We start from the raw sequence: 25,607 nt of genomic DNA on the forward strand, positions 1-25,607 counted from the left end.
AAAACAAAAGCTACATGAATGCATCTGCACTCACGAACTTATATTTTCATCGTTTTGACAAGAATCAGACAACAAACCACAGAGAGTAAAGAACTTTATATTTAATGTAAATAGTTTATTTGAACATATTGAAAATCTCATCACCTAATTTAAAAATTGTTACTTTGTTATAAGCACAAACTGCCTAAAATACATTTCTGGTGAACGTCCAAGAGAAAAGCATGCTGGTAATATCCAGTTCGAGAAGTTACGCTGCCACAGACAGTGAAGTGCAAAGAAAAGGAGCCGATGGCGTCACATGCTTCAGTGGAGACAATGAACAGAACTACTTTTGATTGTTAGTGTAGCCATTAAGTTGGCGTGTATAAACATCTGCACATCAGAACCTTTTCCAGACTTTCTTTGTTTTTATGCACCTCTGACACCCTAACAGGTAAAGTGCGTGACCCCACTGCCGTCTGCATAACAGTAAAAGATGATCAAACACACTACTGTAGATTTCTGGCTGAATTTGGCTTAATTAAATATACAAAAATGGGGGGAAAAACTAAGTTAAAATAACATTCAAGCTGTATAGCACAAGGCAGGGAAAACTTCTGTTTAAACAATATGTACAATATTAACCATCTGGTGATGTGAATTAGGTAAAAAAAAACAAAAAAAACAGTTTGTAGCAAAATATCTGTACATTTAGGAAACTTTTTATGTTGTATACTTTTGTTTTGCCCCGTTTTAAAACACACATTAGATGACGACATAAGCTTAAATGAATCTTTTAAGTGGTTAAATACTATACATTAAAATTACAGTAAAGCGAGTAGACTCGGTGACCTGGAATGTTGTTAACCTGTAAAACGCTCGCAGAAGCACGACGTTTAGTTATGTCCAGTTCTGACAATAAGATCATCCAGTAAAGTTTCGCATCTTGCGTGCAGTTTCTACCCCCAACAGAAAAGGTATTCGGTTTTCTTGCTCTGCATAATTCCTTCCACAAAACCAGCTGTGCAGCTACAGATATGCACAACTTGAAAATAAGTTGTTTTTTAATGGATTAGAAGCTACAAATTCAGCCCTTACTGATCACTCGTAATAAGACATGACAGAAGAATCAGTATGGAGATACCTGCTATAAACAGAATTCACATTAAACTGGTCTTTATTTACCTTTATAGTTGCTTTAGTACAAATATAGAGTTCATACCACATTAACAGCCCTTTAATAATTTGAGAAACCCTCATGAGATGTAAAAATTTTTTTAAAAAGTGCAGGTTGAGCATGTTCATGTTGTTAGAGGAGCGGACTAAAGGGCCGTAACAATAATAATTGTAACAGCTAAAAAGAGAACCCGTCCTGTACATTCAACATCTTTCCCCACGTAACGCCATTTCACGTGGCTCTTAAGGCCACCGCATGTCCAGTTTTACACATCTGAAAAATTAAAGCCAGGTCACGTTGTATTGCTCAGAGTGGGATTATTAAGAACAGTCATTAGGCAAACACGGCAACGTGACGTGAAACCACAAAAAAACAACAACAATAAAATTCAGGCACTTGGCTCGTCAAAGGTTTTTAAATCAACCTTTCAGACACTTTAAATTCAGTCCCATACGTGTCCCAGTCCTTCATAGTGAAATGCGCTAATACTATAGCACAGATGTGGAATATTGAGTATTCTTATGTAATATATATACATAATCATCTCACATGTTGCTACAAACACCTGACTTTCACGCGTCATCCTTCACTCTGCTTCGATCTTTTTGTCACTCCTTACTCTTTCTCTCTCTCTCTCTCTACCCCCCCAATACCTTTCTCCCTTCCCCCCATCCCCAGCCCTAGCACATGCACTATTCCCTCGTCACATGACTACGTCGCCATTGTTGACCGGCCGCAGGTTCTGATCATCAAAGCGTCTCCTGACACTCCTCCGTACGGCGTCCGCTCTCCTGTAAGGCTGATTCCTCAAATCTGAGATAGAAAAGAAGGGTCGGGGATGGACATGGATAAAAAGATGGTGTCAGGCGTCTTCATCGGGGTGTTTTGATGAGCTCACATGTTCACAGTGCTGGCAGCCTGTCTTTCAAAGCAGTGTGATGTCTACACAAACAACAGCCAAACAACCTGTCTTTGGTTTTTAAACATGAGACAGTCCACAGAATTCTTTTTAAAAACCTCTGCCAGAAATCTAGGAAATCTCTCATGCATATTGTGAATGCATGAAAATGTATCTTTTCTCTACAATAAAGCCAAAGCGACAAGTGAGGAGAGTAAGGTTATGTGCTAATCACTACACACAGAAACTTCCTGCTACAAAGGAGCATTAATGAGTACATCGATGAACAGAAGTAGGTCAATGATGAGTGGACTTGAAATGAAAGAAGTATGACAGAAACTGAGGTAATAAAGAGATGCTTGCCAGGTTTGGGGCACATCCACTACAGGGGTGCTACTGGAGGAGTTCCTTACCCTCGAGTAGACATTGGGAAATTTAGTAATATTATTCTTCTTTAGGGCTAGATGAAGAGAAGACAAAATGAAGGTTAAAAATGGAGAAGGAGGCTGACCGGTGCACGTCAGCCAAACAATTCACACTGGCTTTACTAAAAGAGTGCTGCAAGAGCCAAGCGGTGTGGCAGTAGGCTGGATGTAGAAAAGCTAGAGCTGGGTAAGGACACGAGAGAGGACAGAGCTAGAGGTTGTTAACTGTTTCAACTGGCAGAGGAGGGAGGAGGGAGTGGAGAGAAGGATAAAAGCTTTTTCTTTCTCCTTGTTACTAGACCCAGACTGCTTTGCAAAGTGGCTACCAGCAAGATGGAAGAGAGCCCATTTCTACCTTTCTGTGCAGCACAACTGTAAACTGAAACAAACACAATTCATCACCACCAAAAAAACAAAACACTGAAGCATGCATGCAGCCAGGGAAAAACACTGACAACCAGTGATTCAAACACCTCAAAACCTTCAGTGAAGCAACCTGGTTGCATGTTAGTAGCACACACAAACTCCTGAAATGCACCAGATGATCTATATGCACACACCATGCAGAATAGCAACGAGCCTGACAGACCACACCGAGTCACCGAGAAGTGACCCAGAGTGGCAAAGCGAGCGTGGCACATGGACTAACTGGGAGAGCAGGGGGTGCAGTAGGAGCAAGCAGCAGGGATGAAGCAATCAGCATACACACAACTATGAACATGTGATAATGACATGTGATAGTGAACAAACATGAATTTTGAATGAAAACACTCTTTGAAAACACACACAAAAAAAAGCAAGGTATAATGCCACAGACACTTCTACATCATACCTGCTGTGAAGATGATGACCTTAGCTTGTATATTGCAAGATGTAGTGCGACATGTTAATGTCATAGTGACCCAATTAGAGGCTAAGAAGAGAAAAACTTTTTAAGTATGTTCATAGCTCAGTAATTGTTTTTGAGTCTTGGCCACTAGATGGCAGCAGCCAGCTTAACGGCATTTCTTTACTTCTCAGCACTCTTAAAGTCCAGATTGGAAACTGCTCTCTCTGTGACATTATGGTTTGCTGTATTTGATAAAACAATGATGATCAATGTGGGTGTCACACTCCATGCATTTGTGGAAAGAAAACTGTTACCCCAGCACCTTATGATGGTCAGTGAGGGAGAAAATGTGAACACACGTGGGGTGAGGGAGAATTGTTTTGAAAAAGACAAAAAAAAAAAACAAGAAACACAACACCCGCACTCGGGCGTGTCTCCAGGGCTTGTCACAGTGCACATGCACAGGTCCGAGGTGTGAGAGGTGAGCGTAACTGTTAAAGGAGAATCGTGGGGGGGGGGGAAAAGGCATGCAGAGGAGGAAGGAGAGAAGGACACCAAGAAGAGAACTGTTTGTTTCCAGCAACCTTTGAGAAGATAGAGAGTTCTACAAGCTTAGTAATGGTACTCCTCATTGAGAGCGGACTCGCAGAAGAACCGAGAGCCACGCTTGGCTGTGCGGGCGGTAAAGGGCACGGTCTTCAGCACTGCATTGGAAACGACAGGGACAACAGCCAAGACAAAACAAGACAAATACAATGTAAGAAAAGCAGACTCCTACAGGGGTTTAGCACTGGTTAGCACTAAGCAAAATACCCAACAACACCATCTCGATGCAAAGGCGAAGTCTTTTTTTAAAGAAGGTCACAGCGAATTCTACGGCCGAATTCTCCCAAAAACAGATGATATCAAGGTTATACTGTTAAGGAGACATCAGTAACATTTTACTGTTATAGCTCTTTGATAATGAGCCAACTGTCACCACTTTATCTTTAAAGCCTGGGTTGTTACTGTTACAATCCATTAGATGTTTTGTATTTTTATAAAAGTAGCCTGTGTTCTGTAGAAACTATCTAACATTTCTCTCTAAAATGTAATTAAATATAAAAGATAAAACTAAATACTTAAAGTTCATCTTTTATTGCTGCTTCTCAGAACTTCTGTTTGCCAGGGGCAGCCAATCAGTAGAGAGATGGCTTAAAGGGAGGTTGGTGTTAAACTGAACTGAAGAGATTCAATGAGGCCTAGTTTAAGCTATACAAAGACTATAATAAAAGCTAGAGTGCCTAAAAAATACACTGAAGCTTACTTAGGTACTGAACTGAGTTAATACACTCAGTTGCTCGAGTTTACTCAAGTTTTATCTCCCCTCAGTAAACAAAGGGTGAATTTCATCCCTAAGTTTTTATTGCTGGAGATAATCATATCCGGGATTGCCTATGTACAGATGGTGTTACAAAGCAAAGACAAAGCAGATAAGCCACGATGAGACACATTTGAGTTGAACAGATTGCCGTCAGTGCATGTTTGGACTAGTCAGGTATTACCTTTGGTTCTCAAGAACCTGACAGTTGAAACTTAAAAGAGCCAAAGTCATTGTGTTAGTTTTGAATCCTTCTGTTAATGACTGCTTTTATAGCAGAAAAGGACCTTCATGCAGGGCACCAAGTGTGTGTGTGTGTGTCTGTGTGAGTGTGGATGTGTGTAAATATGAGTTTAGCCACAGACTGTAGCCACGTGATCCGGGGGACGTTACCCGTAATGATGTCCTCGATCGCTCCGTCTTTGCCTTCGTAGACGTGGCGACTGTCTTTCACCTGTTTCCTTCTGAGCTCCTGGATCAACTCTTGCTGCTGCCTCTTGCTCTTATGGGATGGAGACTGAGGAAGACACAGGCACATAAAAGTGTTACGGCCAGTAAGTAAAATATCTTCGACAAAGGATTCTCCCACTTGTAATTTGTTTCAGCTCAAAAAATGCCTCGGTTCATTCAGGCGTGTGTGTGAGTTAATTGAACCGTTCAAGTCGTATAATCGCCGATTCTGAGTTGATGCGATGTGACTCAGCAGGGCATAAGACTGCAGAACTAGATACAAGCGCGCCCAGCAGGCAGTCGGCACTCAACTAATCCTGTGATCAAGAGTCTGGAGGAAATTAGGATGAAGCGGAAGGGGAGGAAGTGGAGCTGTCTTACCTTCTGGTCATTGTTATCCTCTGTAGACTCCTGTCCTAGAAAGTAGGGGGTTGGGGATAAGTAGAAAAGGGTAGTTGGAGAGCTGGGAAAGGAGGGTGGGAGGTGGGGTGCTTACCTTCTGGTCTTCCTCCATCATGGCTTCTTGCTCCATAAGTTTTTCCAGCATAATCTGCTCCTGTCTTTTCCTTTGCTCATTGTCCTCCTCCGCTTGCTGAGAAGATTTCACATTCATGTTCAAATTCAATTCAATTAAATGAAGTGAAGACTACTATTTATCATGTGTGTTTTGTCTGTTTCTGTCCAATGTGCGAGACTAATATCCAACTCACCCTGTAGGCCTTAACAAATCGCACAAACACAGGGAAGAAGACTGATGGCGGTGTGGTTTTGGCATTCTCGCCGAAGAATTTCACCACCTCATCAAAAGCATCCTTAAAAAAAAGCAAAAACAAGAGCAAAAGGCACAGATATCTGTCAAATGAAGTAACACAGACTCATTGCCTGCACTGTATGTGGACCAATCACGTTTGCATACAAATACATGCCCCAGTGTCTGACAGCGAGCCACGAATCACCCTTTTACCTGTGCGATCTTGGCATCATCCTGCAGCTTCTTTAGCTTGCTCTCATTGTGTGCAATGAACTCTTTGAGCATGGTGTTGTGGCCATGCATGCTGTATTCTCTTTTGGTCAGCTCCATGCCTCTCTGCAGCTCCTTAACATCCAGCAGGACGTTCTCCAGCGACACTGTGAACACAGAGAAGTTTAGCTTACATGACACAAACCTGTACATGTAAAGTGTGTAGCATCTTCTAGATCTAAATCACATTGTTCTCCTGTGGGCTGTAGTGCAGTTTGAGCATCTAGATTGTTGTGGCATGAGTTGTCTAGCTTTCTACATTTCTGCCATTTTCTTTCTATTCCCTTACTCTCACAGTCAGATACATGCATGGAGTAGATTAACTTCTTCTTCCAACTGCTCCCTTTAGCGGTCGCCACAGTGGATCATCTGACTCCATCTCACCCTAATCCTCCCATCCTCCACTGTCACACTAACCCTCTGCATGTCCCTCCTTCACTACATCTATGAATCTGCTCTGCGTTCCCTCCTGCCTGGTAGCTCCATATTCAACATGGTTTGTACTTTATATCCAGTCTCCCTCCTCTACACATGTCCAAACCATCTCAGCCCTGTCCCGTACTCATTTTTAATCTCATCCATCCTGGTGGTCGCTCCCACTGAAAATCTTAACATCTTGCGCTCTGCTTTTGTCAGTGCCACCATCTCCAAACCGTACATCACAGCGGGTCTCACTACCATCTTGTAAACCGCTCCTTTTACTCATCCTGCCATCCTTCTGACACTCGTTTCCACCTGCTCCACCCTGCCTGCACCCTTCTTCACCTCTCGTGTGCACTGTCTGTTACTTTACATGGTGGACCCCAGATATTTAAACTCATGTACCTTCACTACCTTTACTCCTGTTACACTTGTCTCTATTCTAAATTGTCCATATGTGTGAATCACCCTATCATAGACAGCTGACCTATGCATGGTGCCTTTCACCCTAAAACAGACTACAACTCACATCTGCACAGGTTGGCAGCTCACACTGCAATAATCTAGATTCTAGATGGATAAATTGCACCGCCGGCTAGAGAAAGAAATACACAATTAAATTCTGGAGTTTATTCCAAGAGAAACATGATAAGATTCTGTCTGTTTCTCACTGACAGACGCAGTCAGATTATGCGCTGTTCACTTCCGCCCAACTTAACTTCACTGTACGACTCACCTGCTGCAGCTTTCTCCACATAGTGCATCTCATTGTAGAAAAGGGAAACTTGTGTGTATTTCTCTCTAACCACATTGGCTATGTAGTGTAATAATGTTTGTTTCCGGTCTGTAGACTTGGTATCAAGTAGCTGCAAAGAAAGAAAACACAGACATGTTGAAACATTTTCTAAAAGTCTTTAAAGTTTTGCTAAAAGGTAACAAAATGCAACTTACCAAGTCTAAACTCTGCAGCTTGAATCCATACACCGCTCCTCTTTTGCTGCTGTTCATGTAGTTTCCAAGAGCTAAGATAATCTGCAGGACAGGAGCAAACAAGAATGAAAAAGGAAACCACGCATGCATTTGACACGATGCGTCATAAGGGACGCAAATGGTTCCGTTACCTCTAAAATCTTCTTCAGTTTCTGTGATGACTTGATGGACACAGATGCTGCAATGACTGCATGCAGTTGCTGTGGGTGAGAATGAGACATCAAATCCAGCACAGCGCTGTTGCTTTCTAAGGTTGCAGCATAAAAACATTAAGAATGACAACGTAGCGTCGTTATTCACCGGTGTAAGCATCTGCACGCTTTCGGCGAAGTTGCCGATGAAGGCCATGATGGTCATCTTCTGCATGAGCCTCTCGATCTTACTGAACTGCATCATGAAGCGGTCCTCATCCGTCAAGCTTTCGAGAGGCTTGCGCTCCTTCTCGAACTGTCGCAGGACTTTAATCTCGTTCTCCGTGGGCTGGAAGCGCATTAGACACTCCACGAAGTCCACCGGCAGAGTCCGTAAATCAAACCTGGACGATGAGGAGACACAAGGACACGTGTTATGAACCATTAGTCTATTTTATAAGAAAAACAGGCATACAGCTATGTGAGTTTAGAAAAACAGACTGCATGCAGGAACACCAGTTGAAGGCTTACAGTTGAATGGCTTTGCAGATCTCCTCGGGTGTCTTGCCCACTTTCCTCAGCGTGATGGCCAGGTTCTTTGCCCTGTTGGAGTCCAGCAAAGTCACCTTGTTGGGTCCCTTCTGGATGACCTTCTGCTTGCTTGCAGTGAGGTCGATGGGCGGGCCCTGGGCTTTCGTCTTAAACATCTCCTCGAACTCATCAACATTCAGGTCCTAAAAAGCAACAGCAGTCAATTCGTGATTCATTTTCCTGGGATATAGGCAGGAAACGGATGCGTAACCTCTGAATCAGCGGAGAACTTTACCTCCAGTATCCTCTCATCATCAATCTCATTGAAAACAGTCCCGTTGATCTGGTTTGGTTTCAGGGCCACCCAGTTGAAGACGGGCATACGGAACTTGGTCTTTATGGGTTTCTTGATCTTAACAGCTTAAACAGAATACAGACAAGTTAGCACAGGGTGTCTATCTACAATCAACAGTTCACATAAGCATGCAGGTGAAAGGGTAGACAAGTACCTGGGACTGGTAACACACATGGATATGACTCTCTGGGTAGCTAGATGCCATATCTGTCTAATCTCTAAAAACAAAGTCCCACTTTGTGTTATTTACATGAACTAAATGCTTTCTGTAAGCCCTTCAAAATAAAACAGAAACTACGCTGCCTTGTATATATTTTTTCCCCAAATAGAGCAAAGCTTCTTAGCCTTTGGCTGGACAGTAAAGGCCAAAGGGGATCGGTGTACCTGTTAAGTAAACGGTGTATGCGGTAAGCCTGATGACAAACTATTTATTGGACAGATTATAGCTATTTGTAGCCACCACTGCTGCTTCATTGAAGCTGAACATTGACATGGTGCCCTGATTCCCCACACAGACAAGGTGTCAGCAGGGACAAATAAGATAAGGCCGTCATGGGAAAGGTAAACAGCATTCCAGTATGCACGGCGCCTATCGCTTTAATCATCTGCATGCCACAGCAGGTCACTGTGCCTCAGCATGCACTCAACTCTTTCTGATGTTGCCAGATTTCATTCAAATAAACACTTAAACAAACACTGGAGTAATACTGCAGAAATGTGGAGATTGCAGTGTTTTTCAAGGGAAAACTAGTTGGGGATGTGTTGCTTTATATAGCATGTTGGCAAGCGCACGTTAATGAAAATGGTGAAAGAAGACAGAAAGTGTTTGAGAAACGTGAAAATACAGCATGAATACAGCAAAGAGGTTTGTGTTTTTAACTGGGCAAGTGAAATGTGGGACACTAGAGGGAGGGGTGGGGACAAAACAGCAAACACGACAAGCATAACCTACAGAAGAGTTTGATGGGTCCCTCTGGTCGGCAAAAAAAGGAAACAATTATAAGACAAATAAAAAGGAGGGTTAGTGAGAATTAATGCACATCTCAAATCACACAGTACAGTATAGAATCTGCTCTCCGAGGGGGAAATATTTACCCCCATCTACATACAGTAAGAGCTGATTAGTGACAGAACTTAGTCATCAAGTCACACAAGGGTCACTTATCAATACTAATCCACTGAGCAGAGCAATCCTAGTAAAATAAGTCTGAACGTGTATTGTGGTGTTCTACTCAACACAGATGGGAAACAAAATATATAATAAATATGTTCCTGTCTTTCTATTTATCTGATTGCTGTTTTTTAATATTCTGTTTGAGCCCACCAACTAAAATGAGGCCAATCAGTGGCTACTGTCTAACTCAGTACATCACAAACTGGCAGCAGCTCTACAGTAAAAAGCCTCCCAGCAGTATCTCTGGAGTTAGATGGTCCTTTCAGCTGCTTGTTTATCTCCCAAGAGGTCACCACAGCAGACGATTTGGCGTGTTTAGTCTTACGCCAGATGCCCTTCCTGACATAACTCTTGACCACAATGTAAGAGTGACACTGCTGAAAGTAATACTTATTAAGAAAAGGAGTTTTACAGGAGAATCGGTACAAAACCCCCCACATTTTTATGCAAAGGAGACACATCGGTAACAGGATTGTTAAGATCATACGGAGCTGAAGAATTCAGCCAGTCCTAGGAAACACTTGTAAGTGACTGGTAATAAAAAAATGTTTTAAAAAAACTGGCACAAAGTAAGAGGCAAAAGTTCCTTTAGGGCTAAAATACATCTTTAAGCAACCAAAGTTTTCCCACTTGCTAAATTGTTCAAACTTGCTGTGGTTTTTCTTTGTATTTAAAGTAATCGCCATATGACTCCATATGCAGTGATTTCTGTGCACTTTATGAATCGCAGGGGGAGGTTTTGATTAAAAAGTAGCTCAGAGCAGCTCATTAAACAAAAAAGAAAAAATGAACCAGCTGATTTTTGGGGGGACAGTGAGCTAAATCTAAAGCTCAAAACTTTAATGTCACAACCTGAGTCAAGCCTGACACCAGAGTTTGACGAAACCTTGGTTTTATTTTTAAAAAATTCTTAATAATCTCAGCTAAAAGATTAACTACTTATCTCCCAGAAAGCACGAAGGCAAGAAGTGGTGTCGCCTCAAAAGCCAACCTCAGGCTCGCCTTTACCCAAACTCCCTCACCCATTAATTAGCAATTAAGCCGCAGTGACACCCTGAGACTCCTGCGCGGCCACTGCAAGGCGAGTAGAGGTTGCAGAGGATTGCAAACCGTGAACTATGAATTGAAGCTAGCTTGTTTGAGTCTGTATGAAAGTGAACACTGAACACAAGGTCTTTACTGTGAAGCAGCAGCAACATGTATCAGATAGCCTCAAGGTAAACTAGAAGCAGCTGAGTACATTAGCCGCTGTTATGTAATATTCCAGAAGTTTGTGTGTACAGCAGCAAACCTGTACTAAAGCAAATCAAAAGCAGTGCTAAAGCAGAGCCACATAAACATCACCTCTTGTATTATCCTATATGAACAAATTGTGCATAATCCCTATTCTACACATTTTCACAATGCATTAAAGAACATTGACTCAGTTGATTTGATGACCTTACCTGCTAACCCAGAGTTCATGATAACGGTGGGAGTCCCACAGCCGGGCAGTGGGGGGGCCACTGGAGGAGGCGGAGGAGGGAGAGGGGCTGACGTCTCTGTAGGCATTCCTGGGGGTGGCGGGGGAGGCGGAGGGGGTGGTGGTGGAGGCGGGGGAGCTGCTGCTGGAATTGTTGACGTTGGTCCGTTTGACACTGGGAGAGGGGTAAGAAAAACAGTTCAGGCTGACCCGCTGTTATCGGCTTAATATTCTGAGCTAATATTAAACTTACGTGTGCCGTTCATCGGAAGCGGCGGGGGCGGAGGAGGCGGTGGAGGTGGAACAGGTGTGCCCGCCGTAAGTGCAACATGGTTTGGACTGACGGCTACACCGTTTCCGCCGAACACGGCGCCCGGCGAGCTCTCCGTAGCGGAGGGCGGCGACGTTAGGATTGAGATGTCTCCGTCTCCTTTCTTGTGGATCTTGATGGTGCCCTGCTTCTCCAGCTCGTGGATCTTCTTCTCGAGTTTACTTTGTCGCTGGATGGCCTCGTCCTTCTCCTTCAGCATCTGTCGCAGCGAGTGCACCTGCGAGCTGGCATCTTTATAGACTTCCTGTGTGGTACAGGGAAACAGAAAAAAGGAACTTATGAGAAGAACAGAAAAATACGTGTGGCGATATTTTACATTTTCTCTACCGTTAGCTTAACTAGCTATCACCAAGTTGAAGAACTGATGTCAAGGTAGAGAAAGCGGCTCTGACCCTGATGGATTCCAGCTCCTTGTTCCTTTGCATCAGCTGCTTCTCCAGCTCTACAATTTTGGCCATGGCCTCATTCTCCATGTCCTGCAGCTTCTCTGTCATCTATGGGAACAGTATCAGGAAGAAAAGATTGCAGAGTGATGTGAACTAACTGAAGAGACACCATTCGAATCAACATGTTAGCACAGAAATATACTGAGGCACTACGAGGGTTTCATATTTTCATGTATCTGGATTAAAAATGATCTGTCAGGGCCTAAAAGTTCTGCATTTTTCAAAAACAAAACAAAACTTTGCACCATATCAAGTTGCTATTCCATCAACTTCCTATTGTTAATATTCAGACTGCTGCAAGAGAAATAAGATCAAAACGGCAACTTCGCCTCAAGTCAAAGAGTACAACCAACACTAGAGGGTTCTCACATGTGATATGTTCTCCTCCAGCTCCTCCACCCGCTCCAGGGCAGCATTTTTGGTCTCCGCATCCTCCAGCAGCGCTCCCACATCAAACACATTATCCAAGTAAGCCTGGATCTGGACCTGCAGCTTATCACTCTCTGTGTGCTTTAGTTTCTGCAGAGCAGATACAACAAGTTAGGGAAGAGGAGCTGTAGTTTGATTTCAGCTCACAGCATTGGGATAACATCGATCTTTCTGCAGAAAGTCAGGAGACAAAGAACTACAAAGCTGACCACTGTTTCTGAAGTAATGGAAAAGCCATTATTGACAGTGGTTGCTGTCTCAGGGGCACTGTAATGACAGCCTATCCTCTGGACTGTGAGTGTTCAGAAGAATGTCTGTCTAGCCATTTTCCTGCAGCACTATGTCTCAACTCACATCTAAGTAGTCGTCCAAACACAGCTTGGTGAAGTCGTACTGTAGATGAACCCTGAAGTTCATGTCCTCCACTGAGTGCACGACGATGTTGATGAACTGCATGCACGCCACCTGGGGAATGGCAGGTAGGAAAGGTTAGCGAGAGAGAGAGTTCACTGCATATGCATTTTCTATATTACACTGTTTATAGGACTGTAAAACACCTTTATAGATCAGTGTGCAACAAGTTTGTGTTTTTATACACCAGTTTGCTACTTCCACGATTTGGTTTTTATGCTCATATATAATATATGTTGCCTTTTATTATGTCTCGGGTATATAAATCCTTATTATTTTGCTTGCTTAGCTGGCAGGGTAGCTTATCTGGCAGATTAAAAGGATCTGAAAAAACAAATGAACAAAAGCTGCCAGTTCAACACTACTATGGGAGCTTGCATAAACAGATCAAGGGGGATCTACTCACAGTTTCTAATGCACACACGCGCGCTTCCCAACGCTAAAATGGGCTTCATGAACATCCTACAACAAGCTCAGCTGCCCCAGTGTGAGAAAGCAGCTTTTGGCAAAGTCTGTTCACTTCAGAGCTGCTGTCAGGTGACGACTGCCTATCGGGAGGACTGCAAGGGAAACTTGTTCAAAGTGAAGCACTATTCAAGCACAGCCTCTGTTGGTTTTCACTCAGATTAATTAGAATGGATTCACAGAGGTGTGACGTATAAAATCAAGCATAAGGTGGCATGTCCATTGATGTTCTTAAGTCTTTTCTGTCAGATTAATTAACACTGCTGAGCCTTGAAAAAAACAGAAGGTCTTTGCTTAGGGATCCTCAGGTTTGATCCACTGCAACACACATCTGTAGCTTATGCAGTGACCTTGCACAGAAACTGATAGTACTGCATATCACAAAACTGGAGGAACAGTTTGTTAATTTTTTACACTGAACTCCTGCTCTACCTCCTGGTAGAGGCAGGGCAGGTCATCTACCATTCGAAAGGTTGGTCGTTTAATTTCTGGCTGCCCCAGTCTGCATGTCAAAGTAATCTTGAGGAAGATACCAGACACTGAGCTGCTCTCGATGTGTTCTCTGAGTGCGAATGTGTGTGTGAATGCTAAAAAGAAAAGAATCGGACGTAGAAAACAGTTGTATAAAGAGCTCATTTAGGTACAAGTATGTTTACCATTTAAGTTCGATTGGGGTTTAGACAGGTATATGAGGACCTGTTTCTAACCTCTTCTGCCCACACATTACAGTTCACATCATTTTCTCTGAACTTTTGACACTGAAAAATCATTCGGCTTCACAGAAAGGGTTTTCGGGGATTGCAGCACAATTAACAGTCATCACAACTGTGCGTAGGCTGACCATGAAGTCAATGTTGTTGTCCTCATTCTTGAAGTACTCCATTAGCTTCTCGAATCGCTGCTCCTCCGTACACACCTGCAAAGAAAACCACACATTAATTTACTTCATTTGTTTTAGACCAGCTGGAGAAACAAAGCCAGGGATTTAGCCAGGAATTGCACCTCATAGACTTATTAATCATGTGTCAATATGTGGTAAAAACTACTGATGTAAGCTGCAAAATACTTTACAGCTTCCTATGATCTCAGAGAGAGCTGTTTTCAAAGCGATAATTAATAAGATACGTTTTTATGAAGTGCTGCAGGATCATTCTTTTATTTTATTTCAGCTACAGTTTGCACCGTGCACCTGTTTTCAATGTTACTCGCAGTATGTTAAAGCGTGTTTAGAGTGGAATTTGGGAGATAAAAAAGAGGGAGTAGAGAGATGCTGTGCAGTTCAGGGAGTTCATGTGGATGTCAATGAGGCAGACAGAGGATGATAAAGAATTTAGAAGGAAGGGAAGAAGGAAAAAAAGAGGGATGCAATGCTGTGAGCTTTAGCCTGCAGCCCCCATCATTCAGCAACATATCTAAGTTACTCAGAAAAATAGATCTCGCATTATGGTCGACAGTGTCACTTTTCATCTAAAAGGAAAAAAAAGAAAAGAACAACTAAACCCTGCCTCCACCAGAATAGAAAAACATGCTGCTGTGCTTCCTGCACTCACATTATCCAAATGCTTTCTCAAACTTCGTCTCATTAGACGGGCAACATTCACTCTATGCCTTAATCTCCCATTAATGCCAGTGCCGCTGAGAGCAACGCTCAATATTTCATTCCGGGAGTGTAAATATTACATTAACTGCAGTCAGCCCATGTTTGCGGGCCGTATGCTACAAAATGGGGCCGCTGTTAGCGCTCTCTCCATCACAAACCTCCCACTTCTTTCTCCAGAAGCCAGAATGCCTCATCCAGACAGGCAGAGGTCAGGCAGGGCTATCTGTTACAACTAACTCACTGCTTTTCTGAGCTTTGAAGCTACTGCCAAATCCAGTTAACACGCATATAACTGTTATCACTTGCGGCTGTGTGTGTCGTCCTATGCGACGCAGCTAAACTGGTGTCTGTAATCTGTTGACTAACAGAATTAATTCCTAGACGCTATCCCTTTGAAGCAACGAGGAATACGCCGGCCTCACAACTGCCAGACGAGCATTCCTCCAGGGCTGAGTCACTGTTTGAAGCAAAATGTAATGACATATTCGTCTCCTCCGAACCATCTTTGCAGCTCGTACCTCCTTAAAGTTGTCGAACGCAGAGAGAATAATTTCGTGGCCTCCTCTCACGAGGCAAACCGCCGCCAGGAGCTCCAAGACCAGAGCTTTGGTTCTGAAAAACAGGGAGAAAATGATGTCAGGAATAATTAATGAATGAACAGAAAAGCAGGAGATAATCGCAGAGGAAACAAAGCGGAAAACTGTGTAATTTAGGATCATCTCGCTACTGAAACGTCTGCATAGGACAGATCATAAACAGCAACCACTGTCACAGCGAAACAAATTTTCATTGTGTATTCATTGGTTTAACCTCTTGAGAGTCAAAAGCCCAGAGTTAAAGGGGGGTTAAAGGCCAGGTATAAAAAATGAATACTTCTTGGCCTGATTCATGTGAGTTTATTAAAGTGCATAGACACTGAAAGTGCCGGCTCATCCCGTCTCCAGTTCATTCACGCGGGATTTCTATGTCTGGATGAGATGAAATGTGACAGGTGATGCGAAGTGGTTCCACATCCACTTTTGAGAAAATCCTTAAACCCTGGGGCATGAAGTGAAAACACGACCACACACACACACACAGAGTGCTCCTCGTAGCCGTCTCAGTGAGCAGCTGCCAGTGTGGTGGACTGTGCCAGCGGTGCCTTGACCCGTCTGTCAAGATGAATGTGCCCCTGAGCAACAAGGGCTCCCACTCTCAGACTGTGCAGGTGCACAAAATCTAGCGTTTGTGCTTTTATGGATGTGGGTCCAAGTTGGTAAAACATAAAACCCATCTTATTGAATCTTTTATCCAGCAGCTCTTTTTTTATTTGAAAAAAGAAACTTGAGATTTTGTTCTTTATTTACCTACCTTTTCATTTTTGGTTCCTTTTTTGTTTTTGTTTTTCAACCTTTGGTCGAACTTACCTCGGGTTTTTGTTGTTGAGGCTTAGTGCAATTTCATTCACAGCATGAGGGTGTGACATGACCATGTTGAAGCCATACTGGAAGATGAAAGACAGAGACAAAGCAGTTCATTAACAGAGAAGATGAGACACAGAATAAGCAAGATGGGACTTGTAATAATAAAAACAACTTAGAAAACTGAATTTAGCTTAACAAAATGTGGCTCAGCTCAGAGAGACGTGCAGTCTGTGTGGACTGGATGGTCCCTGTAGAGGCCTTGGGGGCTGACCTGGTAGTTCATGATAGCACGCAGGCACATGATGCAGACGTGGACATCATCTTTTTTGCAGACCAGTCTGGAGTTTTTCAGCGTTCTCCGGCTGGGCAATGTGTTGAAACTAATAAATAAAGATCAGAAGTCAGTATTAAAGGGAATAAAACTACAGAATAAAATGTTAAGCCTATGTGACTGAACAAAAGAGTTCACAAGAACTGAATAAACAAGATAACAGATGCCATTTGTAAACAAGCCCTCATTGCACACCATCTTCTGCACATAATGAGGCTGTTAAACTGCCAGGGCACCTTATATTAACACACACAAAGGCCATAAAATCTACAACCGAGCACAGAGCCACCGGATGCCTTCTTTCAATTGTTTCAACAGACCTTCATGGAGATATCACTTACAGCTAACACCACAGCAGCCAGTCATTTGCATGCAGCACAGTGATTGTGCAGCTTTATCTGGACAAAAACAAGGCCTCTGCTCCTGGTGCAGCTCCCACACTAAAACAGAAATGCTGGAGCAGCAGTCTAACTGAATAATATGCAAAAAGAGTCGGAGAAAAGGAGTTCATTTTCAGACTTTTATCACGAGGTACAATTACCAAACCCAAGTTCTGGGGAAAAATGTGTCTTCGGGCTACTGACAGACATGCCAATTCGTGTCATCACCCATGCCTGTAGGCGTGACTTCTCTGTGTGTCAAAACACAGTGTGTGAGTGTGCATGTGTGTTTGTCTGAAAAGGAACGGAGCTTTCAAGGGAGAGGCAGCGGTTTGAGGATGAAGACGGCTCTAAATTAGCAGTAAAATGAGCTAGATTTTTTTCCTGCTTACACAAGTATCCACATTTGCTATGTGAGCATTACTGCATATTGCATTAAGTAAAGTGCAGCATTAAAATAAATAAATAAACAAATGAAGTAGATAAACAAGCCTTTTCCTGACAGAACAGGAGCACCTGCTTCAAACTGCAGAAATAACCTTCCATCCAGGAGTTTTTCCACTCCTGATTAGGCAACATCCAGGAAATGACTAATCAGCGCTTTCTAATCTCAAACCAGTGAATAGATACATTATTATGTAACACCAACAACATGAAGGAGAAGTTTGAGAGAAAAAGCACAAAGAAGAAGGGAGACAAGGAAAGAAAAATAGAAAAATAGGAAGGTAGGACGATAATGAAAAGAAGGTAGAAGAGATACAGAAGAAACAGAAGAAGACGGAGGAGGAGAAGAACAAGGAGGAAGAAGAAGAACACGAGTATGGCGATCAAGGAGGAGAACGTGAAGGAACAAGAAAGAAGATGAAGAAGGAGGGGAAAGGGAGAAGAAAGACGAGACAAAGAATGAGAAGAAGCAAAAAATAGAGGAGAAGAAGAACAAAGAAGTAAATGAAGCAGAGGTAGAAGAACAAGAAAAAGCAGAAGAATGGGAAGAAGGAAAAGGAGACACAGAGTGAAGCAAATGTAACACCAAAAAATCCTAAATGTAATTTAAATAACAGAACATCAATCACTACAACTCTATTTACAAGCTATCAATAACAGCTCTAACACGGCTACATGTGACTAGCTAACGCTTCACACATACCGTCTTAATTGAGAACACTTTGGACAGCTCAGTGCACTCGGTGTCCTTCAAGTTGGCAGTTTCAAGAAGACATATGGATAAGACTTAATGTGGGATCTAACAGTTTCTCGGTATTTATCATTCTACTTCAAAGCCAGTCTAAAAAGCATAAGGGAAAATAATCTGTATAATGGACAAAATCGATATTATTAGGAATTATAAAACCACTTAGGCCAAAGCAAAAGATTCATAATTCATTTGCCATTTAAAAAAATATAGAAAACAGAAAAAAGCAACCAAAATACAGAAGCTTGTTAGAAGCTACTTATTCTACTCATACTGGTTGTAGCCTAGTGCTGAGCTTTTAATGGTTGTTGTAGAAACTAGGCTAACGTCTGCACAGAATGGCATTTAGGGAGCCACACAAGCAGCACACAGACACACAGGCAGGAACAATGAGTGCAGTAAAATCCATTTGCTCCAAGGAAAGGAGAATTCAGTCACAAGTGCAGGGGGGGTGGGCAAGCAGTACAAATAATTCACATCCCCAACACAGACAGCGGGACAAATAAACTGGGCAGCTCTACCAGGGAGGTATAAAGTACAATGAGGCCGGGGATCGTGCGTGGACATCCATGTGTGTCTCTGCTCGTAGCATTATAAGTGTGTTTGTTTCTCTAGAAGGGACGGGGATGCTGGGGTTACAGCCGAAGAAAGCTCACTCTGAGCCAGCAGAGCGAAACTGAGACCTGCCTGCTGTCGAAGACTGGCAGACAAAAGAGCAGATGACTATAGGAGGGTGGGGGGGCATTAGGACAAAACAGAAAAGACAGTCAGCCAACAGTGATGTCACATCTGGGGCCAGCAGATGTGTAGGTGAGGTGACATGGCATGGGAGGGTGAAGTTATTTATGGGACAATATTGATATTTGACAGTCATTTAAATATCAGTAAAGCATGGATGAAATATGTGCAAGTAACAATAAAATGAGACCTCATCATGTGGTCTGTCTACAACTTCCACATTTAGCAAATTAGCATCTAAATTCCTGGTGAAAAATGTCCAAAAGCCAAAACACCAAGTCAGTTTGTCTGGTCTGCATTTCTTCCATTGCATCTATTTACATATTTATCAAGAAAACACCGCTACTTTGTGACACCACACAACAGGAAAAACAACAAAAAGTGGCTGACTTGATTATCATTTAAGGATCTCATATTAAAAAGACATGTGCTTCCATGAATCAATAGTGCTCTTTGTGTGCAGTGTGTTCAAGTTAACCTCTTCAAACTAAAGGATTAGAGGCCACAGAAGTCAGCAGGAGTGCTGTACCAAAACATTAATGGAATGATGGGAAAGATTAGAGAAATAATGCACAAATGAACAGGATTTATGCACCTATGCTGGCATGGGTTTATAAATAAACTGCTCTGAAATCCTCTACACACTGGATTTTGAGTGAAAAGGTCTGTTTGGTGTTTATAAAAACCTAAACAATAAAACCTGACGAAAACCTAGTTCCATAAGAAGATCTGTCACAGAAATTACTGTTACTCATGTAATCACAGATTATCACAGTCAAAAAATCCAGGCAAATGGTACTTCCCCCCTGCACATATCTTAAGCCATTTAAAGACTTAGACCTCATGACTACACAAAGGACGTGGCTGAGGCATCATATGAAATGTGTGAGTTCTCAAAATAATCACGATTCCCTTGGCTAGTCATTTCGTCAGCCAGAGAGGGCAGTTCGTGTGTGTGCTGTACCGTAACGTGGAATGTCGCCCGACTCGGGTGATACCGTTCCCAGTGATGGGAGATGGTAGGGTGCTTCCTCCATGGAGGTCTTCTATAGAGCGGCTCCAGGGCTTAGACTTATCCATCGCAGCCTCTGGGTTGTTCTCCAGGCACTCGCCATCGAAACTGTTGTAACAAGGAACATCTGCATTTACTCGGATTGCTTTACATCTGATGCTGTTTACAGGCTGTGAACAACAGGTCGTCTAATTTATAAGACTGCAATGCCAATGCAATGCAATCAATCTGAATCAGTCTGTGCCGATAAGTGCAAGTTCTCTGCAAAGCATCTGTTAGCAATAATGACTCAACTTAACTGGCTGCCAACTAGTTGTATTCTGGTTGTTCCTGTGTCATTTTGTAGTTAAACACCATCCTGTAGCAGCTAAGTCATTTGGGGAGGAATTTTTGCTTCGAAATTACAAGGTTATGGCTGGACTCTGAATGTAAATTTTAATGTGAATTTTTCTGCATGTAGACAGCAACTGATTTGTGAGTTTCAGTGTTGCCAACTCCCCAGTAAGGAAAATCGCTATTGGTTGTCCTAAAAGTCGCTATAAGTCGCTGAATGATGTCATCGCCTAATTTGCATAATTGGTCATGCTAATGTAATTGTAACCTACGCTGTTGGAGAGAGAAATAACATCGTGGAAGAGACATAAAGTCAGTAAAAAAAAAAACCGTCTTAAATGCATTTAGAATTTATTTAGAACTACAAATTAAATTTATTTTAGCAATTATTGTTTTTTTAATGTCACAATTCCAACCCTGCTCCTTCATCCGGGCTTGGACCGTCAAAAGTGACCCGAAACAGGCACTCTGGTGGAGTTACTTTGTGTGTGTTCATAAGTAGTTTTAAACGTTGTGGTCCACAAAACAACATAACGGTAAAAGAAGAACTGACTGCGTTACAGTCAGTGCGGGAGCCCTGCCCTGATAGCAGCTGGGGGAGGACTATCCTCTGCCTGTGAGCGCTTTGGCACGGGCGAGGTGCCCACCGCAGCACCCGCTGCTTATTGAGAGGAGCAATATGCGCTTTCACGTCAAAAAGTCCGTTTTAGGAAAAAAAAAATTTCCTTGGTGTGACTGTAGCATGAAGTAGTTATTTCCTACTACTACAACCAAATCAATACATCGTGTCTGATACACACTTTTTTTTTTTTAAATTTGTTTAACCATGCTTACATGGTTAAACAAAAGTGCCACAGAAGGCACTTTTGTTTAACCATGTAAGTGCCACAGAAGTGGCACATTGGAACTATGCTCTGCAAAGTGTATGAATTAGCATATTGCTATCATGTTATGAGCAATGTACATGTAGTCATAAGCATTCCTAAAACAAAAATATATTTTTTTCTAGATGTGGGTGTAAATTCACTGAGGACTACAGCAAGGAAAACATGCAGTAAATTTTGAAGCAGTGGCATTAATAGGAAGTGAAAAATGCTGATAATTAGCCAGACTCTTGCTAAGCTAATCGAATGATGCTAGGCTAGCCAGCAGATTTTTAAAAAAGCCACACTGACCAACCGATAACAGATGAGGAATCCATTAGTAAACCACAAACCCTGCTTCTGCCTATAACATATCCAAACATAACATATGCAATCTTATTATCTTATATATTAGGGCTAATTATAATTATATATGAGGCTAATTCTTTTAAAAGTAAAAAAGTGTTCAACTCCATGTTTAAAAAAAGGTAACAAATGTTTTAAAGGGTTTTCGTGTTAGACATGATCCTGTATATTAGAAAAAAGCTCATGTTTTGTTGTAGTTGGCACAAACTATGGAAAGCTGCTTGTTAAATCATACCTTTTATGATCTATTTCAGTTTTTAGACTGGTCCTTTGACTTTAATTTGCTGCTGCAGTGGTACTGTGTAAACACAATTTTACGGCTAACCATTCATAATTTCGACAGACTATAATAACATATGGTGAAGTGGAGTGGTGAATTAAAAATTTAACTGTGTGGCACTCTGGGCCTGAACAGCGACTCTGTGAGTGACTAATAACCACACTGTCAATCCATGAATAGAAGCATATGGTTAGCATAACACACAGTGCCTATGTGTCAGCACTGGGCGTCGAGTGACTCAGTGTTTCTGACAACCGGGCAGCAGCGACGGTGGTGCTGGCCCTGTGTGGAGATGCATCAGCGGTTGTGCAGAATAGCATCGTTGTGTTGATTATGAGTTCTGCATATAGACCATTGTGGTGCAAGGAGAAAGAGCTGCTGGAGACTTACGTGACAGCATACTGTGCGAAAGAAAGATAGTCCACCAGCACATCCAGGCCTTTGTTCTCTTCATTTAGGAATTCTCGTACCCACCTGACGAGAAGTGTAAACTATTAAACCAAAAACACTTCAAATGTGTTAAATTAATTGACAATTACAAATTAGGCAAGTTAAAGCAGGACAGTTGTGAGCCTAAACTGTAAAATAGAAAGATGGAAAGGGAGAGTAATACATTGCTTTTAAGAGTACACGGTATTTTAAAAATGTTTATTATCCAGTGCTCTCCATAATGTTTAGCACAAAAACACATTTTTTGTAGTTTTGCCTCTGCACACAGTGGGTTGTAAATCAAAGAATCAGTACGTGATTGAAGTGCAGACTTTGGGCTTTAATTCAAGGGGTCTTACAAATATTACACCCATTTTCATTCACCCAATTTTCAAAGGTTTAAAATTAATGGGAAAGACTAACATAAATGTGAAGACTCTTTTTAACCATTTAAAGCCTGAACCATTAAATAATTGCCAGAAAATTCAAATATTTTATTGAACCTTATGACAATATTAATTTGCATATATGAGTTTTATTTGTATAATTTTACTACATCTGGCATTTTTTTTCCATTTATTGCTTCAAAAATACAATTTTTGTGCAATTCTTTCAGGTTTCAGTATGAGAAAAAAAATATCACACTGATTATGTAATCGTTTAAAAAATGCAAAAAAAAAAAACCCAACCCGGGTACCAAATAAATACTTCAGACAGACACCCAGTGTCTGTCTGAAGTCTAGAATTCACCACCAAATTCTGCATTTCCTCCCTTGAGATCCTTAATTGAAGCCACCTTCAGTTGATGCTTGTCTGTGGGTCTCTCTGCATTCAGTACTTAGTAATGGAAAAGCATGCTCTGTTCGGTTGAGATCAGCCAACTGACCATTGAAAAATAATCTGTCTGGTACAAAAAAGTCTGAGCTGTTTTGCAGCATTTGGCTGAATCTGAGCAGAGTTTAGTTCTGTGCACTTCAGAGTTCATCCTGCTTCTTCTATCAGCAGTCATATCATCACGAAGCACTAGTGGCCTGGTTCCACTGGCAGCCATACACGCCCATAATTGCATAACACTGCCTCCACCATATTAGATGTGATATCTGTTCTCTCTTCCTCCACACTTTTCTCTTGCTGTCATTCTGATACAAACTTGTTGGTTAACCTTGTTTTATCTGTCCGAATAATTATTTTTCTGAACTCTGAAGGCTCTTTTAGATGTTTCCTTGCAAAGTCTAATCTGACCTTCCTCCTCTGGAGTATAATCAGTGGTTTACAACACAAACTATATACTATATTTCCATTCATGAATGCGTCTCTTGATTGCAGGCCTTGACAATGATACGCCTACGTCCTCGAGAGTGTCCTTGACTTGGTTAGATGTTGTAAAGGTTCTTTTTTTAACCATGGAAATAATTCTGTCATCATGCATTTTAGCTGTGGTCTTTCAGGTGTTTTGGTGTTGCTCCCTGATAGATTTATTTGGGTTTTTCTGCCTAATTTTGGCTTTACTCATTTGCAACAACATCTCTTTGTGCCTCATATTAGAAATCAAATCTTTGTCCCGAACATTACGTATAACACATTATGTGCAATTAGTTTTTTCTAAACATTCTTCCCGGGCTGTAACCTGGCCTCGGTAGATGTTTTCAGATTATTCACCCTGTCTCTCCTCCTTTGCAGAGAAGAATTGCATTGACCATTTCAAAGCTTCCTGGCTCAGAGAAACAAACGTGTTCACAAACACGCAAATAGAAACTCATTATTAATCTTTTATGTATTTATTTCTCTATCGCTCACACACACTGATAAAGACAAAGCTGAAGAATGATCAAAAGCCCTTTATCGCTTTCCTTACAGCCACTACAGTGGGCCACCCATCCAGCGCTTTGCCTGCTTTCTAGTTTTCATTCTGCACAGAAAAGCTGAGCTTTTCACAGGAAAGCTCCCACCACCTTTGGTATGTGCTGCTCTCCTTTCGTATTTATAAGCACTGTTAGCTGAATCACAGAGGATCTTTATTTAATCGCGTCTTGTGGAGGTGCCGTTTCGTTTTATTGGTCCCACAACTGCTTCGATGGGGCTGATTGCTCAGCGATTAAGTAAATTTGTAGGGCATACACATAATGACACAGGCAGGCTTCAGAGTGGTAGTGCGCTGATGAAAGCTAAACTGCTTTAAAAATCCACTAGCTGCTTCTTTATTAGCTCCCCTGTGGTGTAACTACATGGGACTGAAAAAGACTAACAAGATTGTCCAGTGAACTAGTGCCTAGTGGGGTCGGTGGTGGTTTAAGTAGGCTCGGGGGTGTGGTCTCATAGTAATTATTACCAAAGGACCCTAACTAACAATCCTCCATTCACTGCATGTTGGTGACCAAGTCAGAAGCAGGCTCACATCAGCAGTGCTTATAAAGGGACAATCTGTCTATTATACACAGCCTGCATAATTAATATCTGTTAACCTCTGACACTGTGTTCCAACATCATCAGTCGCTTCTACCCTCCCAATCTCCCTTTCCCTGTCCTTTTGCTATTATGGTACCGCCTCATTGTTTAATCTAGATTAGTGAGACTATTTGTGTAATCTAGTTACCAACAATAAGGTTTCTAAAATAACTTTATCCTTGTAAACATAGCTTCAGCTCTGAAGGCGGACATCGTCTCTGGCTGTGGTTGGAACGTATTTTTGGTTTGAAGAGCAGAATTTGACTATTGTGTAAACAGCGTGTAGGAGTGTGAGAGACAGCGTTGTCAGACACATGAGATAACTTACGTGAGTGTCGCTGACATGGACACACTGAACTAAAACAATATGTGTGTGGGAGGCAGGAAAAGAGAAAACCAGAGAGACTGAGAGATGTAGTTTAGGATATAGAGTATTGTTGCTGTTACAACAGCCTGTGGGCAGCGGATGTTCTCAGGGTTGCTTCATCCAATCCTCGACAGGGTGTCCATGTCTTCTGTGACCATCCAACCCACCATTCTGCTTTGAGTTGCTAACTTTCATTACTCGTACAGTAAATCCAGGTGCCTCATTCACAAGCAGCACAGGTTTTCCACAAGGTTATACTAAAAATATTCACATCTCTTAAGCACAGCCGTGAATCATTCTCCATTGAAGCCCACAATACTAGTTTTGGTCTCTATCGCATATTTTACTATGTAATAACATGTAAATGGTGGTGTATTTATAGTGTAACCCATTTAAATTTTATTAAGGCTTAAAGTAGTGCATTATTAGAGACTTAGATACCACTTTTGGGTGACGCGCAGGTGCTGCAAGCTGACTGCAAGGCCTCACCTCAACAAACTGGAGTCAAGGAAATGTACTCTTTTTTTTCTTTATTATCTTAAAGATTTGTTGTCATTTTTGACTATTGCAGAAATGCAGAAGAC

At 41.9% G+C, this 25,607-nt stretch overlaps 1 protein-coding gene across 6 annotated transcripts in view; it reads right to left on the reverse strand.

Annotated features, from left to right (window-relative positions):
- Positions 1-86: 86 nt before the first annotated feature.
- fmnl2a (formin-like 2a) overlaps positions 87-25,607 on the reverse strand; it is a 51,206-nt gene continuing 25,685 nt past the window's right edge. The window contains exons 5-28 of one of the 6 annotated variants that reach the window (XM_085385155.1): positions 22,173-22,256; positions 19,893-20,048; positions 16,559-16,667; positions 16,291-16,367; positions 15,403-15,496; positions 14,126-14,200; positions 12,763-12,873; positions 12,349-12,498; positions 11,926-12,027; positions 11,456-11,777; positions 11,186-11,377; positions 9,519-9,539; positions 8,507-8,631; positions 8,212-8,414; positions 7,850-8,084; positions 7,681-7,749; positions 7,511-7,591; positions 7,296-7,425; positions 6,083-6,246; positions 5,829-5,930; positions 5,615-5,710; positions 5,062-5,185; positions 2,418-2,514; positions 87-1,969 (exon numbers count right to left, since the gene is read on the reverse strand). In XM_085385155.1, the coding sequence (XP_085241281.1) occupies position 1,969; positions 2,418-2,514; positions 5,062-5,185; positions 5,615-5,710; positions 5,829-5,930; positions 6,083-6,246; positions 7,296-7,425; positions 7,511-7,591; positions 7,681-7,749; positions 7,850-8,084; positions 8,212-8,414; positions 8,507-8,631; positions 9,519-9,539; positions 11,186-11,377; positions 11,456-11,777; positions 11,926-12,027; positions 12,349-12,498; positions 12,763-12,873; positions 14,126-14,200; positions 15,403-15,496; positions 16,291-16,367; positions 16,559-16,667; positions 19,893-20,048; positions 22,173-22,256 (2,920 nt within the window). In that variant the 3' untranslated portion in view covers positions 87-1,968. Of the gene's footprint in view, positions 1,970-2,417; positions 2,515-3,892; positions 4,013-5,061; positions 5,186-5,614; positions 5,711-5,828; positions 5,931-6,082; positions 6,247-7,295; positions 7,426-7,510; positions 7,592-7,680; positions 7,750-7,849; positions 8,085-8,211; positions 8,415-8,506; positions 8,632-9,518; positions 9,540-11,185; positions 11,378-11,455; positions 11,778-11,925; positions 12,028-12,348; positions 12,499-12,762; positions 12,874-14,125; positions 14,201-15,402; positions 15,497-16,290; positions 16,368-16,558; positions 16,668-19,892; positions 20,049-22,172; positions 22,257-25,607 lie in introns of all 6 variants that reach the window. The other 5 variants (XM_085385156.1, XM_085385158.1, XM_085385159.1 and 2 more) reach the window with 5 other exon arrangements.

The sequence above is a fragment of the Rhamphochromis longiceps genome, linkage group LG16 (assembly GCF_057381845.1).
Source record: "Rhamphochromis longiceps isolate RC_006_pf linkage group LG16, R_longiceps_female_GT1.1, whole genome shotgun sequence".
Classification (NCBI taxonomy): Eukaryota; Metazoa; Chordata; class Actinopteri; order Cichliformes; family Cichlidae; genus Rhamphochromis; species Rhamphochromis longiceps.